Source organism: Rhopilema esculentum, chromosome 10 (genome assembly GCF_057945365.1).
Source record: "Rhopilema esculentum isolate cy_ngs chromosome 10, ASM5794536v1, whole genome shotgun sequence".
NCBI classification, from domain to species: domain Eukaryota; kingdom Metazoa; phylum Cnidaria; class Scyphozoa; order Rhizostomeae; family Rhizostomatidae; genus Rhopilema; species Rhopilema esculentum.
In genome coordinates, this window is record NC_142824.1 from 3,856,038 (window position 1) to 3,874,102 (window position 18,065).

The 18,065-nt window shown below is 35.6% G+C and overlaps 1 protein-coding gene across 2 annotated transcripts in view; it reads right to left on the minus strand.

Annotated features, from left to right (window-relative positions):
- Positions 1-423: 423 nt before the first annotated feature.
- The window catches only part of LOC135688037 (uncharacterized), a 35,912-nt gene continuing 18,270 nt past the window's right edge, over positions 424-18,065 (minus strand). The window contains exons 19-33 of one of the 2 annotated variants that reach the window (XM_065204727.2): positions 17,456-17,538; positions 16,891-16,973; positions 16,373-16,432; positions 16,001-16,054; positions 15,485-15,538; positions 14,675-14,737; positions 12,213-13,964; positions 10,072-10,228; positions 9,442-9,611; positions 6,143-6,191; positions 5,525-5,611; positions 4,793-4,978; positions 3,681-3,770; positions 3,140-3,223; positions 424-2,782 (exon numbers count right to left, since the gene is read on the minus strand). In XM_065204727.2, the coding sequence (XP_065060799.2) occupies positions 2,609-2,782; positions 3,140-3,223; positions 3,681-3,770; positions 4,793-4,978; positions 5,525-5,611; positions 6,143-6,191; positions 9,442-9,611; positions 10,072-10,228; positions 12,213-13,964; positions 14,675-14,737; positions 15,485-15,538; positions 16,001-16,054; positions 16,373-16,432; positions 16,891-16,973; positions 17,456-17,538 (3,146 nt within the window). In that variant the 3' untranslated portion in view covers positions 424-2,608. The remainder of the gene's footprint in view (positions 2,783-3,139; positions 3,224-3,680; positions 3,771-4,792; positions 4,979-5,524; positions 5,612-6,142; positions 6,192-9,441; positions 9,612-10,071; positions 10,229-12,212; positions 13,965-14,674; positions 14,738-15,484; positions 15,539-16,000; positions 16,055-16,372; positions 16,433-16,890; positions 16,974-17,455; positions 17,539-18,065) is intronic. The other variant, XM_065204735.2, reaches the window with a different exon arrangement.

Here is an 18,065-nt window from a genome sequence, read left to right on the forward strand (position 1 = left end):
TTTATCGGTAAAATCATTTGTAGGTGAAATAGCAGCTAAATTCCTCTCAATCTATGTCTTCGTCCACAAATTTTTCTTTTGATGACCCTCCATTCCCCCCCCCCTAGCCTGGAAGGTCAAGCGACGCCAATGGAAAGAGCCTGTGCCTATGTGGTCATATCTCAGCCAATTCGAAACATATTCAACTGTTTCTGTACATTTAGACTTATATCATGAAGGCAATCAGGTTATGAGATCCAGATAAAAAATATAACTAGATTTTTGTGACGTCATATAGCAAATCCGAACCCGAACCTCTATAGCAAACCCGAAGTGCAAATCTCCGTAATGCTCATATGGTATATTTCAAATTATGTTCTATTTGTTGACCCTTTTGGGTAGAAATCGCATTGCAGTGACAAGAAAAAGGACAGACACACAAACTGACCAAAACAATTAATACTACCATAAACATTTGTTTCTATATCAGAAAACACAATAACGGTAGATACAAGTCACATTGCCAGACACATAGCACCCGCCTTCACATTTACTCTACATTTAAAATTATACTGCACAGCTCCAGGTACAATTTTCTCGTCAAAATTGCAATAGGTTTGTTATGCAAAAATTCCAAAAACAATTCGCTTAATGAAAATTGAGGCTTGAATAATGTAAAAAATTAAAACTCCCTTGAATCGGAATAAGGAATGCTATAAAGCAGAAAGGGGGCCAGTAATAGAACAAGGGGGTCAGTAATAGGACAGGGGGGTCAGTAATAGGACAAGGGGGCCAGTAATAGGACAAGGGGGTCAGTAATAGGACAAGGGGGTCAGTAATAGGACAAGGAGGTCAGTAATAGGACAAGACAGCTCAGATTGTTAACTTCATATAACTGATATGTTAAATTCAATATATTTTATCGTTGACAAATCTGAAAACATTTTTCGGATGCATAGCATCTCCCTTCGCGGATATAATCACCCTGTTCCGCAATATTCAATTTATAAGCAAGAGAAGAATGTCACTGGAGCGTTCGTATCGTCATTTGAGCACTCACCCAATATTGAATAAATAACTCCTAATACATACGTTAATCAGCGAATGAATTTCTCTCGAAGAAACTTTCAGACCCTTGAAAGCCGCACTATTATGATGTTAGCACTTTAGTTAAAGAGCAATAGCTTGAATCGCTTGCTAAATTTCCTTTCATTTCAGAAAAATTCAATCGCTGTAAAATCATACCATTCTTAAGGATTACCAAAGTTAAAAATTCTATCAATCTAAATGAAATAAATATGATTTACATACTGATATGAATCTAAATGTTGTCAAACTTTTTATCAACCACGTGATTCTTATTGTCTTGGCGATGTGTTTTAAGTGTAAATGTTAGGGTTATGATGTCATGCATATACCCACAATTAGTTATAAAAGTCACTCAGACAAAATTATGGGGTAGATAAGATACGAAAGATATATTCCATTTACACGGAGCAAAAGTAACGGGATCGGAATTTGGATCGCAATCCTTAAAACTGGTTTTGTAAAAAGCCGATCAAGATCCGCATCCCACGAAATTCCATTCCGTTTTAGAGGTGGATTGGAATCAAAATCCGAAAAGTTTTGTTTGGTCAACACCCAATCACGTATCCTACAACATTAGGCCCCAATTCAGACGTGGATTGGGTAGTGTTAACACCTGAAAATTGTGAAGTTTTAACACCCGATTGCAATCCCTATCCCACAAAAATCGATCCTGTTTCCTACCTGGATTTGGATCGCAATCCTGAAAATTGTGTTGTGCAACCACCCGGTTGCGATCCATATCCCACAAAAATCGACCCTGTTTCCTACCTGGATTTGGATCGCAATCCTGCAAATTGTGTTGTGCAACCACACGGTTGCGGTCCATATCCCACAAAAATCGATCCTGTTTTCTATGTGGATTTGGATCACAATCCTGAAAATTGTGTTGTGCAACCACCTGATTGCCATCCGTATCCCACAAAAATCGATCCCGTTTCCTACCTGGATTTGGATTACGCGGGAGCCTTTAAATGTCCGCTTGAAAGGAAGAAAGCATCCAATATCATCTTGACAACAGTAAAAAAAACTTTATACTCGACGGCAGATGACTTTATACACTAGTTTAACGTCAAATTCAATAAAGCCACGGGAGGCTTTTTCTCGATATACTTAGTATATGGAATAAAGGAATACGCATGAACCTAACGGACACTCTTCCAGCTCAGTAAATATAACAAAAAGAGGATCAGGATCGCAGACCAATGCTTCTTTTGCTCCGTATAAACAATAGATTTGAAAATGCGAATTAGAATACCATTAGAAGCTTACCTTATACTTATCCCTCATTTCAAACAGTTGTCAACGAGCTAGTTTAATTCGATCATGAAGTTCCAAACAACAAGGGCCTACTTTCCAAACGAACACCCACCAAACTCTTTTATTTACTAAACGCTATCAACTAGACAATGTTAAGGTAAAAAACAGTTTTTACTTGTGCCAGCCTCCTATCCAGCTATCAAGCATGGCAGTATCTCTTTAGGAGGTTCTGCTGGTCTCCTTCAGAATAGAAACTGAAGACTTACAACGACTTACAGCAAACTCATATCAACGAGTTTTGGTCTGCTCTCGAACCCTTTGTAATTTCAAAGACACCTTGCTTGAAAAACTGATGAAATCTTCCGACATCCTGCTTGGTCAGCGGTTGCTCTGTTATAAGTGATACAGGACAGGTTGCTATGTTGGACAGTATTGCAAAAAGAGCTTTGAGATATGCCTGCAGGGCGAAACCAAAAATTAAATCACACAATTTTAGGTACAACCAGCATTTAAAAAATTTGAAAAAGTTTTGAAGCTAAAGCTAGTAAAACCTGGTTTCCACTCAATTCTAACGCTGAATGTTCTTTGATTTGATTTATCAATTTTCAAAGTTTTTGCTACAGTTTTTGCCAAAATTTTCGCCAAAGGTTTGCTTCCTATTCCTTATCCGTGAGATTCCTCTCTGAGAAGGTTTATACAATGACTTCATTCATTAAGCGAACCTGACATCCGGGAGGGGGGGGGGGGGCAGTACCACACCACCTTGAAGGTGTTATATTCTGAAAGTTAAAGATATATCGTCAGAATGACATACCTCCAACTGGGCTCGTCGTAAACGGACAAAACTCTCCGCTCTGTTGCCAAAAAACCTTTTCGAAGGAAATTCAAGGTTCCCCACCTGAAATTGAATAAGACTGGCATAAATAGTGTCTTGAAAAACACGTTATGATATTGTTTGCTTTTTAGTTTAAATGGAGTTAACAAGAATGTTGGCGAGCAAAGAAATCATATTTTTTCTCAAAATCTAAAATTAATGAAAAGCACGACATCCACGAAGCTAGGCAGGAAATAACAAAACAACGGCAATTTGCACCAGATGTTTCAAAAAAAAGCTCTGCAATTCAATAGCCACAGATTACTCTTCTATAAGATAAAAATAAATAAGAATTTGTTAAAAAACAATTTTATCAAATGATTAAAATAAAACTTAGCAAAAGATGGACAGTTTGAGAGAATGGGCTTTAGGAAACAAAGCGAATGGGCTTTAGGAAGGGACAGGCAAGCTCTTAATGTTACTGGAAAGTGGCAAAACGAATTACTGCTAAGCAGCAAAAAAAGAACTAAGGAATACTCACAACTGGGTATTCTATTCTGAGTTCTTGATGCAGCTGTCGAAATTTTCTATATCTCCTAAAGACTGACCACGTGTCATCACCAACAGACAGCTAAGATGGTAAATAATTATTCCAATAGGATTAATCGTATCTCAGTAGTTAAGTTGCTTTGTGTTAAAATGCAGATAAAATTTTACGACAAGGCATTCTACAGGAAAGATAGAAGTAGGTGACTGGATCTATTTAGAAACAATGTAGTACGTCTAGTTCAAATAATTTAATAGCTCGATCTGAATTAATCAAAGTACAAGTAGCTCGGCCTAAATCAACAACAACAACAACAATAACAACAACAACAACAACAACAACAACCGTACAAGTAGCTCGAGCTGAGCCAATCAACGTATATATAGCTTGGCCTAAACTAATCGACATCAAATAATGTTGGTTTAAACCAATCAACGAAAAGCAGCTCGGCTCAAACCATCACCGTACAAGGAGATCAGTCTGAGCCAACCAACGTACAAGAAGCTCGGTCTAAACCACTCAACATACAAGTCATATTCAGTAATGAGAAACAAGTGCAGATAGATTAATAATTGAAGCGAGAAAAACAGCTTTACTAACAACCGTCGCTCAAACTCGAGCAGAAAAATCATGTTAAGCTAGGTCATCTCACGATAAATAATGAGAATGACTATAAAATATCGAAAAGTAATATTACACTCTTAGCATTTGGTATTGCAATAGCAGAAGACAGACTTCATCAAGTGAAAAGAGACACCATCATTAGTTGATTATTTCTAAAAATGGTGATTGTTTAAATTGAAATCTAGACTTTGGCAAGAAAACTATAGTTTTTATTGCTATTTTCATTCTTTATATTTTTTGGCAAGAAAACTATAGTTTTTAATGCTATTATTTTCAAGCGAAACGAAAGCAAAAAGTCAACGAGGTCGTTAACGGTAGAAAGCCTCTGTGAGAAATATTGTTGAAAAAGATTGCAGTTTTAGGCCATTGGTGTTCAACTCTTTGTCTTACAGTAATAAAATTTAAAGCGATATCTTTTGCAGGTTAGAAATCCTAAGAACGTTTCCAAAATCCTAAATAACCTTTTACTGTAATCAACATACCTTAACCTCAAATACGTGGTAAGCATTGCGACCGAGGCCACGAAGAATAAACCTTGGCACCGAGACTCTGATTTGATTCCTTTTATATATGTTGACTGATTCAAGAAAGCGATTTATTGGAGTTGGAGGTGGAGATATCTGATGCGAACCAATTTGACTTTCATCATCATCCTCATCAATATAGCTCTTCAGAAAAGAAAAACAGAGAAATATCATTGCTGAAACGATTCTAAGAGATAAGCAAACTATAAAATATATATTTAGTATTCAATTATAAAACGAGATGATATCTCACATTAGAATCTAAAATAGGCAAACCTACGAAGAGAAAATCTCAAATAATTGCTATGACAGGGATTATATTGGAAACAAATGAACAATACAATGAAAGGTTTGCAGTAAAAATAGGCAAAGATCATAACAGGAGCATAAAATATATACCGAATTAGAACATAAAACAGTGTCCAAGAAAGTGTACAAATAAATAAATGAATAAACAAACAAACAAATAGACAAAGAAAGAAAGAAACAAAGAAAGTAAGAGACAAACAAACAAACAAACAAACAAACAAACAAACAAAGAAACAAGAAACCGACAAAAAAACAAAACAAATAAACAAAAAAACAAACATGTGAGATTCCCAACAAAACATAAATGATTCGTCACTTTCGTGCTTTCGTGTCTTGATGCACCAGGTAAGATGCATTACCTTCACATTCTAAATTACTTACTACTGAATTTCTAACTCTAGATAGCAGGTCAGCAACTTCACTGTCAGAAAGATGATCCTCGTAATTGTGGCTTGCAAGTGCCAGGCTCTGCAGAAAACAGTCAGAAATAAGGACCACTCAAAAATACGAATCAATCTAATCAATGACTGATATAATACTATATACCTAATTTGCAGGATCTACGAGGCATTCAAGGTTCAAATTTGTGTGCACACTGATCAGCACTGAACAGGTTACTCAGGAAATTGGAACAAACGAAATCTATATTTAAAACAGTTTAAAGCCTATTGATTCAGCTACTTTATTAATCAAAATTCTATAATTCGATCAAAATTCTTCTCTTACACTATCATTCCTTTTCCGGTAAACTTCGGGTATTTTACAAATTTTGCTTCTTTTGAAAGCATGAATTGTCAGCTGTTGACTGTAAACCAGAAACTTTACTCAAGAAAAAAGGGTGTAAAGCAATTCTTTCGCATTGAACAGTTTTTTCACACACCGCTTTTCGACCTGCGTGACAGGTCTTGAAAAACTCTTGGTGGATCTCACAGGACCATATCTTAGTGACACAATACTATTGAGATCAAAATTGCAACTTGATTAATTGGCTAAACTTACATTCATTGATGCATATCTGTCAAGCTTTTCTTGCAGCATGTATATTTGCCTGAAACAAAAACAATCAGCTAAGAGGTTTATGCTAAGATAAGCAGTGCTATGGGTTTATTAAAATGGATTGACCTAGATAGAAAATAAACTTTTAGCAATCGCTGTTGTATTGTTTACACCGTATAACAGAGAACTTTGCGTTTACTATCTGTCAAATAAATAAACTTGTGTTCAAATTAAGGCTTCATCAAATTCATGATTTAAAACTTCAACTTCCACTCAACTTCATCAACATTGAAATACTTTCATCCACCTCAATTCTACACGAGCTTACATGATATCCTTCCACCCTAGAGTTAACTGACCTGATCAAATATAAACATTATATACCAACAGGTTCTCTGAAACTAGCTATTTCATAATTTGGCTGAGTAAAAACCGTTTTTGATGGAAAAAAGGAATACTTTCCGGTCGATTAGATGACTCACCGAAAAGAAGTCATCAATTGTTAATTTAATAATTTTTTTTAAATTTGGCTCAGCAAAATACATACTTGACATAGGTGATTTCTAGATAGCTTCAGATGATAACTAGTTGCAACTTTCTGATGAAAGATTATCATGATAACTGACTGGTTATGGGCGATTACTAGCTTGGTTCAGACGAATGCAAGTCAGTAACGGCTGATTAATGATTGGTTATGGTTGATTACTAGGCTTGATTCAGATTATCCCAAGTCGGTAGAGGCTGATTACTGACTGGTTATGGACGATTACTAGCTTGGGTAAGATGATTACAAGTCGGTAATGGCTGATTACTGACTGGTTATGGGTGATTACTAGCTTGGTTCAGATGATTACAAGTCGGTAGTGGCTGATTACTGACTGGTTATGGGTGATTACTAGCTTGGTTCAGATGATTACAAGTCGGTAGTGGCTGATTACTGACTGGTTATGGTTGATTACTAGGCTTGATTCAGATTATCCCAAGTCGGTAGTGGCTGATTACTGACTAGTCATGGGTGATTACTAGCTTGGTTCAGATGATTACAAGTCGGTAGTGGCTGATTACTGACTGGTTATGGACGATTACTAGCTTGGTTCAGATGATTACAAGTCGGTAGTGGCTGATTACTGACTGGTTATGGACGATTACTAGCTTGGTTCAGATGATTACAAGTCGGTAGTGGCTGATTACTGACTAGTCATGGGTGATTACTAGCTTGGTTCAGATGATTACAAGTCGGTAGTGGCTGATTACTGACTGGTTATGGACGATTACTAGCTTGCTATAAATGATTACAAGCTAACTATAGCTGATTATCGACTTGAGATAGGCTATTCCTGGGTTTGCTAAAGTGATTAATACCTGGCTATTAGGGATTACTAATCTTAAAGATCGTTCAAGTGTTTCGATGTTCGGTGTTCCCATACATGTCTAGAAATAAGCAATACTTATTTCATGTTTTATGGAAGGCTTGCATCAGTAATGTCCTTGAGGAAACCAAACCTCAAACTCGCTGCATTCCTCAGTTACAGTAGATATTAAAAAATTAAAGCAGGAACATTCACTAGGCAGCTTAAAAGCGGATATTTCTGTGAATTCATGTTTTCAGCGATTTAACTTTTCGAAAATTACAAATCCACAGCCTTAATCCAGTTCTTAGCAATTGTATAGACAGAAAATTGGTTTATTTTTTCAGCAAACTCATAATATCACCCGTGTGCATATATTTTTTCAATGCAGATAGATCCCGGAAAGCAAGATAACGGAAAAGTCGAGGGGAAGTTTCACAGTGACCGTTTTTCTCATTTCCTTTGACGTGAGAGCATATTAAGAACTTTAAACAGACTTCAGGCAATTATACACTGCAGGTGTAAAATAAAACTAGAGAACTGCCATGAATTTTCGACGGCAATAGATTTTTTGAAAAAATAAATCAAGACAAAATTTCATAAAATTATAGACTAAAGGAAAAATTGCAATCCATTTTAACGAAACGTCCTACAATCTATCGAAACCAGATTCAAAGCAAACAAACCACAGAATTGCTGCACAAATAAAACAAACAAACTATCTCAACTTCGAAATTATACTAAATACACAAAACCCACTGATATAAAATGCCAAAACATATTTTCGATAGCCATTAAGATCAAAACAGAACTTTGTATAATGCAACTGAATGAGTATTATATATACTATATATGAAGTTATACTTACCATAGCAAAATCTCACGTCGCTAGATGACTACAAGCGTAAGAACTCTAATTTACTAATAAACTATGGATGTAATTCAAAAGACAAACGACTACCTAAAAAAATTAGACGAAAAATATCTGTCAAGTCAAAACGCTTAATATTCTGAGAAATCTAACTAACTTCGTCCGTACTACTCTAAGCTACTGTATCAAAACATGAACAAAAAAGAAATACATTCGAATACAAACAAAAATATAAATGTGTTTATAAATCTACAAACAACAGGGTAAAACAGCCTCTGACATTCAAACGTAGCTACAATCTTTGCCATAAGCCAGTCTCCAAGAGCCAATCATACCTGACAACTCTTTAAGAGACACAACTTTCTAAAAAATTTTCAATTTTAAATGTAGATTTTATGGCCATTGTTTGGGTATTGTCTGGCTAGATAAGACAATTCTTGTGCAGACCCATTGCATATTCATATCTTAAAAAAATTACGCTTTATGAAATAGCAACGGAAAACGTTCAGCTTTTTGGCCATTTACGTAAAAGTGCATTCGACGTACGAACACAAGGCGATGGGATATTTGTTTGTGAAACTGAGTCCCTGAATCTAAAATATGCTGTCTATATACCACTGCATTACTATAGACCTCGTGATGAACATTGTTCCTGTTCGTCATAAAATGCTCGATGCCGTGAAGGAAGGCCTATACACGATTTTGTGTATAGAACAAAGCAGGTCTTACAAAACGTTGATAGAGTCCACTCAGTAACTATTTAGGGCACTCATTCATAACCATTTAGGACCATGCACTATTCTCAATCATATCACTCCTCGATTGTGTCTTCTAACGTGACCTGTCTCTCTATTCTTTAGAGAACGTACTCTCAAACTAATCTCTAAATTACTCCAAAATCTACAAAATTATGACTAACAGTCTGCAAAAAGATGAACGGGAGCTACACAGTTCTCACATCAAGAGCCGTCGATTAGCAACAAGGATTCGCAAAATCTAACCCGGATATCTGAAAATCACAACGATATGGCATGGAGGTAAAGCAGCTAAATGCGTCGTAAAAATCTATAAGTCCGGCAAACCTTTTATTTTCATCCAGTAGTTCGTTCAGTTCGGTGATTTCCTGTTGAGCTCTCTGTTTCACTTTATCGACAAGGCCTTCTTTTTCAACAATAATTGTCTCCAGCTCTCGTATTCGATCCAATTCATTTGATTCCCTTTCTAGCTTCTCTTGCTGGTACTTCTGCCTCTCCTGAATAGGTTGGCAACAAAAAGTAAGACAAATATGTATCAATGGCCAGATATGTTCCAATTATACAAAATTATGACTCTTCAGCTAATCTTATAGTTCTTAGAAAAATTTCAAAACTATATATGGAGAAAGATGAAATAAAATAAGTTGAAAAGTCGAGTGAATTGTTTAATATAACGTCTGCCAACATTACCTGGAACACCAAGCAACTAGAATTGTATAAATTATATACTGCTTCCAAGTATTAACACTTCCGCCCTCACCCTCAGAGTATATTTGATAAAATGGAAAAATATTTTAGTCGTTATGTGAGAAAAGGAACTTTCTAATCTACAATGCCGTTTACTAGAAAACAAATATTGTCCCCAGGGGGTGTGCTGAATTTGCTCTTGAAAAGGAAGACTTGTGGTAGGTATTGTAGCTACGTATCAGGTATCCAAACGTTAATAAAAACAATTACCGTTTCAGCACTTACACTCTCTAGCTCCTTTACAAGAGCTTCTTTTTGCTGCTCTAGTGCAGCTAATGCTTCCGACTCAGCCATCTTCAGTGAATCGAATTCTGAGGCCCATTTTGACTCAGCATCCTTCAGTTTCAGTTCCATTTCATCGCTAAGTCTGCAAAACAAGGTAGATGTGTATACAGTTCAAGAAACATCGTGTTCTGACTGACTAAATCTTGTCGAATATAATCAGAAAATGTTTTTATACCTACAACTTGAAAAAATCAACATTGCGTTTGTAAATCTGGATGTGAAAGAAAGGAGAACCCAAACTTCTAAGCAATAGATTAGGGCAATGGGTTATTTTGATTATTACATCATTTAATCTGAAAGTTTGGATCAATATCTTGGGCTCGGATCTGAGTAATTACCTGCAAAGCATCAAGGGATATGAAGGGGGTATCACCTTTATCGTGCTAAGTACCTTTTATAATATTTTCTTTTCAAAGGAACTTGGAAAACACTTGATTTCGTCAATATATCATTTTGTTCTTAAATCGAATACTTCAATCTGGCAAGACTTGAAGCTTTAACAATATAAAAATTGCGAAACCACACAATCTATGAAATATGAATATGCATATCGTTCGTACACTGAGTGAATGGAAAATATGATCATATAAAGTCAAGCAGAAACTCGATTATTTCTTACAATAAATTAGTTATAAAGTAATAACTATGATAATTGCATCTGCTTTAACTTCCTAAAAAAGAACAACTTGTTGTTGGCGGATGAGATGTTTTTCGCTAAAAGAAAATCTCACAATTTTATCACAGCTTCCGTTTGTCATGGAAGAACTTTAAATCATTAATGATTTTATCTTCATGCATATTCGTGTTACAACAACATTTCTTCTTGTAGTATGTTCTTTTTGTCGCTTAGCGTTGATCCTGCTAGATGTTTTTATTCAACAGGAAACTGATTTTGTTCAGGAATTCTCAGTAGGTATACGTGAAAATTCGAGAGAAAAAAATGCTTGTCGCGGTGGGATATTTTCCGCTAACAGAAAATTTCACAATTTTAATATAGAAATGGTCACTTCTGCAATAAAGGTGTGCTTCTGTAATGAAATTGCTGCCTCCGCACATAGGCTATTTCCTGTAAGAGCCGCCTATCCCACTGGGAAATAATTCACAAAAAAGACGTGCTGTGAAGAAAATACCATCTGATAACTCGAACTCACCATTAACATGAACTTTCATAAACGGGTAATATTTTTGCATTTCTTTTCAATTCGTTAAAACCTCAAATAACTTGAAAATTCGCTATCTGTCTCTTGGAGGGTTGAGTTACCTAGACTTTCCTGATGTAGGTCATTCATCAGGTATCAGAATTCTGCTATGTGGAAATTGTATAAAAATGGACAGTAGGAATAACATAAAGCCAAGAAGATAGTGAGGAAATCCTGTTTGCTGGGCAAAAATATTACTCCATCGATCTTTTTAGCCTACATGCATATTTGTGTTACAACAAAAAATTTTCTCGCGTTGGACCTTTTTATATTTGTTGTTTCGCATTTTACCTGATTCTGAGATTTTCATACAGGTATAAAATGATCTTTTTAGGTATTCTTAGTCTTCAAGACGAGCCATCACAAAATCAAACCTAAAATTTCGCTTATAACATAATCTTGCTTTACTTGCCAATCTGAAGAAGTAAAGATTTCAAGGGTGCTCTCTCTACCATGGGACAGTTCCTGATGAAAAGAAATCGCCTTGGTTGTAACCTACCACCGCCTTATCTGTTACTTACTAACATTAAGGTTTTGTATGGAACAACTTCTACATTGGTCCTGATTAAACCAGCTCACGGAGAACATACTAACCCATTCTGTCTGGGGCAGAGTGTGGCAAATGGCTTTTCACTCAACAAGCGAACTCTCTGGGCAGATATGGTTATGACTGCAAGTATGAAATGGTAACAATCATGTTTTATAGTGTTCTTTCTGCTCATGTACTCAGAATTAAAAAAAACAGATCTTTATGATGCCATCACTTTACTACTCTATAGGACACAATTTCAATTTGTCTACTGGCTCTAAGAAAAACACTAGATGCTTAAACATTTCACTTATTAGGTTCCATATACAAAATCCTACCTTTGTCGCTCTTTTTCCAAAATTCGATTCACATTTAGAACATCTGAATGGCCAGCGTAAGAAATCTCATCTCTACCTAAACTCAATGAGAGGCTGGTCTCTTCCTCAAGATCAGCTAACTTTTCCTTAAGCTTTTCGATATTTGAAATTTCCTCAGCGCGCTCCTTCTGAAACTGTTCTTTGACTTCGTTCAAAGCAACTTCACTTATTCCCCTTGACCTGACCAGATCTTCCAAAACAACCTGTGCCTTTTCTCTCTGTAAAACCATTGGCTTCAGCTGATCTTCTGCCTGTTTTTGTAATTTCGAAACTTCTTGTTTGTATTCAGTTGCTATATTCTCTACATTTTCCTTACACTTATGTATTACTTCAAATTCATCCATTTTACCCTTTTCTTCTAAGTCTTTTTCTAACAAGTATGCAATAAATAAAAGTTCATTGTCTGCTTTTGCTATCATACCTTCTTCCAATTTTTGTAATTCTTGTAATCTTTCTTCATTTCGATCTAAGTTATTTTTACATTGTAGCAGTTGTTTTTCTGCATCGTCTACATTCTCCTGCTGGAGCAGTATCTTCTCTCGCGAAATTTGTTCCATGTCAGTATAACTCCTATTTGAGTTCTTTACCTCATCCTCAAATTCAACATTTACCATATTCATTACGTGAAGTTTGTCTTGCACCTTTTCTTCATTTTCCAATCTTTCTGATGTACGTTTTTTCTCTAAATCCTTTAGATTCGATTCCATATCTGCAATTTCGCTTTCCTTTGCATCAATCTGAGCTTTCGCAGAATCATTTTCAATACCACTATGTTTCAAATCAATCACAAATCTTCCTAAATCCAATTTCAGTTCTTCAATTGTTGATCTTCCACTTTCTATTTCCTGCTTCGAAAGCTTGTCGTGTTCCTGGAAATTCCGTATCTCCTCATCCAATCCTTTCTGCATTGTCTCGCATTTATCCTTGAGTACTTGCCGGCGCGTTTCCATTGCTACTTTATTATCTTTTAAGTATTGCTCCTCAACTTCTACTAGTTTATCATACGCCTCCTTACTACTTTGCAAGCTGTCAACAGTAGTTTCTAATGCCTGCATCTGACGATTTATCTGTTGGCGAAGGTATAATTTTTTTGCTTCTACTTTCTCCTCTTCTTTTTCTCTCTCCCAGCACAGCAAGTCAAATCTATTTCTATAATCATTTTTGTATACACTTAAAGCACGCTCCCTGTCTGCCTTTAGCTCTTCCACAGCTTCATGGGCTGCGGCCAGTTTTTCTTCCGTTTGTCTCTTTTGATATTCAAACTCGATCTTATCCTCGTCACTTATACTACTTTCATCTTCAAACTTATCAATCATCTCATGCAACTTATTTTGTAGATCAGAAACAACTTTCTCTTGACCCAATACTTTCTCAGATTCTGAAATCCACAATTTTTTCATTTCTATCTTCTTCTCTGCAATATCCCTGCTCGAGAGGTCTTTAGACTCCTGTTGTATGACTTCTTTCATCTTCACTTTCATTCTTGCTGTTTCTGCTGTTCTCATATCTAAAAAATGCTCCACCATTCCCTTGATCTGCAAGTCAGAACTGTCTTTTGACTCCGTATAAACTGTCTGCAATGTCTTCAGCTTCTGTTCTTGTTCTTTAATCAAATGTTCTTTCGCGCTAACTTCTTCTTTGAGCTGATCTTCCTTTTGCACTCTTCTTGTTTCTGATTCGTGATACCTTTCCTCCAGCTCGGCTATCATTTGTCTGAAACATAGGCGGAAATGAGTAACAGCACACATCAACCGTAAATAGCACATTAGAAGTCTTCAAAAAGTAGCAATTTAAATCAATTATATTTTTAACATCAACGAAGGGCCAGGAACAATCCTTTTAAAAAGTATTTCAATATTTTTTTAACTTCATTCATTAAAACAGTAGCGATGTATTGCGCTTATGATGAAGCTACAAACAAGACAAAGGTGTTACGACTAACGCGTATTACAAGGTAGCATGCAAATAAACTGAAAACTCGGCCCTTCTTCTCTTATGAAAAGTTTAGTTGTACGCAATTCAACATCAGACATACCAAAATTGAATTAGAGAGGAATAGAGAGGGTAAAAAATCTAAATACTGTCTGCCCAAGGTTTCAGGCAATGGAGATATGCAAAGAAGATGATAAGAAATAACATCAAAATGCAGCTGATTCTTGAAGAGTTCCATAAAAACATAAAATGGGCGAACATAACGTAATTATTCCACAGCAAATATCCAATGACAAATTTAGCGAGCTACAAATCTAGGAAATTTGATAATGAATATAAAACAGGAACATGCAGTAATCATTTCCCTGTAAGTATAAATGTTAAATTCAAAGTAACCTGAAAATAACTGCTGAGGAATTAACAAGCAGAAGAAGACTGCTGATGAAGCTGGAGAATTAACAACAGGCCCTTGAAAAAATTTCGAGGCAAACCTTATTTCCTCGGCTGTCTGTGAGTCTTTGTACCGTGCTCTCTGTTGTCGTTGTAACTCTCTCCTAGAAAATTCAAAAACAGCATTGTTCAAACACATAAGAAAAGCAAGAATAACTTCTTAAATATTCAAAGTCAATCTAGTGCTACAATTCTTCAATCTAGTGCTATCAAATAACAACCAGGTGCTGGTGCTGCATCGATTCTATAGCAAAGGATTGCATGTTTGAGTCCATTAACATACCCCATTGAGACAGTATACTAATACTGTATTGAGAGTGTAGCGCATTAGTTATGCAGATAAATACGTTAATTTATGCTTTTAAAAGACTTTTATGAGATAATTTTCAATTTTTTCTATCTCTATTTCACAAATTATTGTAAATTTTTAATAACACACAATAATATAATTGGGACAATTTCCCTGATTATTGTGAATATTAACAACTTCTTTTAACTTCAAAATGGTATTTTTATTTTAAATTTATGTAGTATTACCCATTTAATTTTAACAGGACCTTTCTGAAAAACACTTCGGTGATGAGAGCTTCCTGTATAAACATTGTCATCATTTTTATTATCATTATATCAGATCTAGTGAGGTGTAGGGCAGAGGATGCTTCTAAAATGAGCGGAACCTCTGAAATGATACTAGACAACAAAATCATTATATTTTGTTGTCAAAAACATGACAAAAACATTTATTAGCTTTATATAAATCAGCCCAGCTTTTCTTGAAAAACATCTTGAAACATTGACAAAGTTGGATTTTGAACGAGATCACGCTAAGAAAAAAACTGGTTCAGTGTTACCTTGTCTCTTCAAGTCTCCTTGACTCATCTCGTATCTGACGGGTGAATTCATTCCTACAGTTAGAAAAATGGAAATCTGCATATTGAATAGTAGAAAAAAGCAGGCCAGCCAGCCTTGCTCGTGACAGACAGAAAAGGATATGCAGATTACAGTGCTGAAACCTAACGTATCTGCTTGCATAGCTGTGAGATATTGTGACTGAGTACAAGTTTTTTCTTAACTGCTGTATTTGAGGTTAACTTTTGAGAAACATGTATATATTCAAGTTTCTTATTTTATTAAAGAAAAGATCACCAATTCCATAAAAAATACTATAAAATACTTTTCTTTTTACTTGCAAGGAGATCTGCTTTGTCGATCCAAAAACATTATTCCTCGCTGTCCGAAGACAAAGTTAATGATGGCTGACAAAACAAACCCAGAATTTTTTTATTGTGCTTGTCTATGTGCAATAAACTCAAATTAATTTTTCGATTATAAAACTTTATATCAAATCTACTTCGATTCTGACGTACTTCGCTTCCTCTATTCTTCTCTCTTCATCTTGTTTCTGCCTTTCAAGATCTTTTCTAAAAAGAATAAAAATACCTTTAATCTTATGCCCTCTGCGGTAAGAAAGTGTCCCCTTTCCAACGAAGGAAGTTTCAGAAGAAGGATACCATACTCAAAAATCCAAAGCGCAATGAGATAAAATTGATTATTGTCAGTTTCCTGCGTAATCTTCCGATATGAATTCAAATGAAGAGATAATTTTGAAAATAAAAGGAATGACAACAAGTCATGTCAGGACATCAAGGGCCTTTTCAGGCAAAAGAAGAAGACGGCCCTCGTTAAACGTAGTCGTTAAACGTAGAAGAAAGGTGATCTATCAATACGAATAGATTTACCTTGCTTCTTCTAACTGCTTGGCAAGCTCTTCTTCTCTCTTTTCCCTGCTGTCATGCGCACTAGCAATGAAACAAAAAAGACAATGATGACTGTGGATGGAAGCAAACGCGGCGAAACAGACTCTCATCTGCATCACAGACTACTCTTTCTCAACTGATGTGACACGGACTAAACATACACTAAATGTGGCGTGTATGCGATGATCGATTCTATGTATATGTGCTCTGAATAGAATTCATATAATTTAATAAACGGTCCCGCAGTTATAAAAGCCTGATCTACTGGGGTGGTCTCTCTCTTACTCCAAGCTCCCCAGTATATCTTCAGACTTAAGGCTACGAAAAATGGTCTTCAGACTAAAATATGAATTTAGGAACAGAATGTCCGTAAACTTGACTTGACTTTCAAATTATGAACAGGAAAGTTTCTCAAAGGTTTATGTTGTTGAATCTGGCTACATTAAGGAAACGACTTTAAAAAGCAGCGAGACAAAACTCCTTCTAACAGCAAATAATACCTTGATCTTAACTTCTGGAGTAAATCCTGCTCGCTGCCAAACTTTGCAGCCATTGAGATATTAGGAAGCCCGCCACCAAAAGACTAGATTAAGAAGAAAACAATAAAGAAGTAAAACACTTGAACTAAAAATCAGGGAAAATTGTCTACAGAACTAAGAAGTGAAATACAGAAGTCTGGGATTGTGGTTAATCAGATTGACCCATGTTGCACAATGTATCAATGTGTCAACAATGCAAAATAACAAACTTTTTGGATTTTGGTATCGATTCAAGTAGACATAAGCCAGCCAGAAACAAATTTTGACTGATCGTAGTTGAAAGTGTGATGACAAGAACCACAAAATGCAAAATAGAGGAAAATTCGCTCGCCTGAGCATTCATAGCAAAAAGCAATGCAAAGAAACAAATTTTGCTAGCTCAACGATGATACAAATAAACTAACTATTTACAGAAACCAATTACTTCGGAAAGGTTATTGTCCTTATCTTAAAAAGTAGAAAACTAAAAGATTGCTCGTTTTGCTGTCATAACGAATTCGTCAGTAACGATTTGCGGCAGACTTACTTTCCGCTTCTCTCGTAACTCTTGGGCTTCGGCTGGGTGATTGAAACGAAAAAGATTGGTCCTTCCAAGAATTACAACATCGCCTAAGAGAAACAAATAATGCGATTATTGACAAATGAACGAATAATTGTCATGAATAACTTGTAACTACTTGAGTTTATCTTGAGATGAAACGATATAGGGTATAGCTAAAAAAGAGAAACATGACATGTAATATATAAGGTTTGAAATTATACATTTTGTCTAATCAATCTGTAGTTTACTTAACAATTTTTACTGAGTTTAAAATCAGTAGTGGTTTTACGCCTTTTTGGGAAATGTTTCAACAGTTCTGTCCCATGTTTAAGCTTTCTGTCCCATGCTATCTATACCATAGTCATTGCATTTCCGCTCTCTCTTCAATAAAAAGGTTTGATTCTTTTGCTATTCTGTACCTGGTTTTCTGACTGAAATTAATTTGGAAATTATTGTAGCAAATAATCACCAACAATTTGGTGCACTGTGATAAGCCTTCAACGCTGCTACATTTTATAATAGCACGAAAGCAAGAATTTATTGGCGGCCAATATATAGGCCTAAATCAGTCAGCTGATGTTTATTATTTGACATT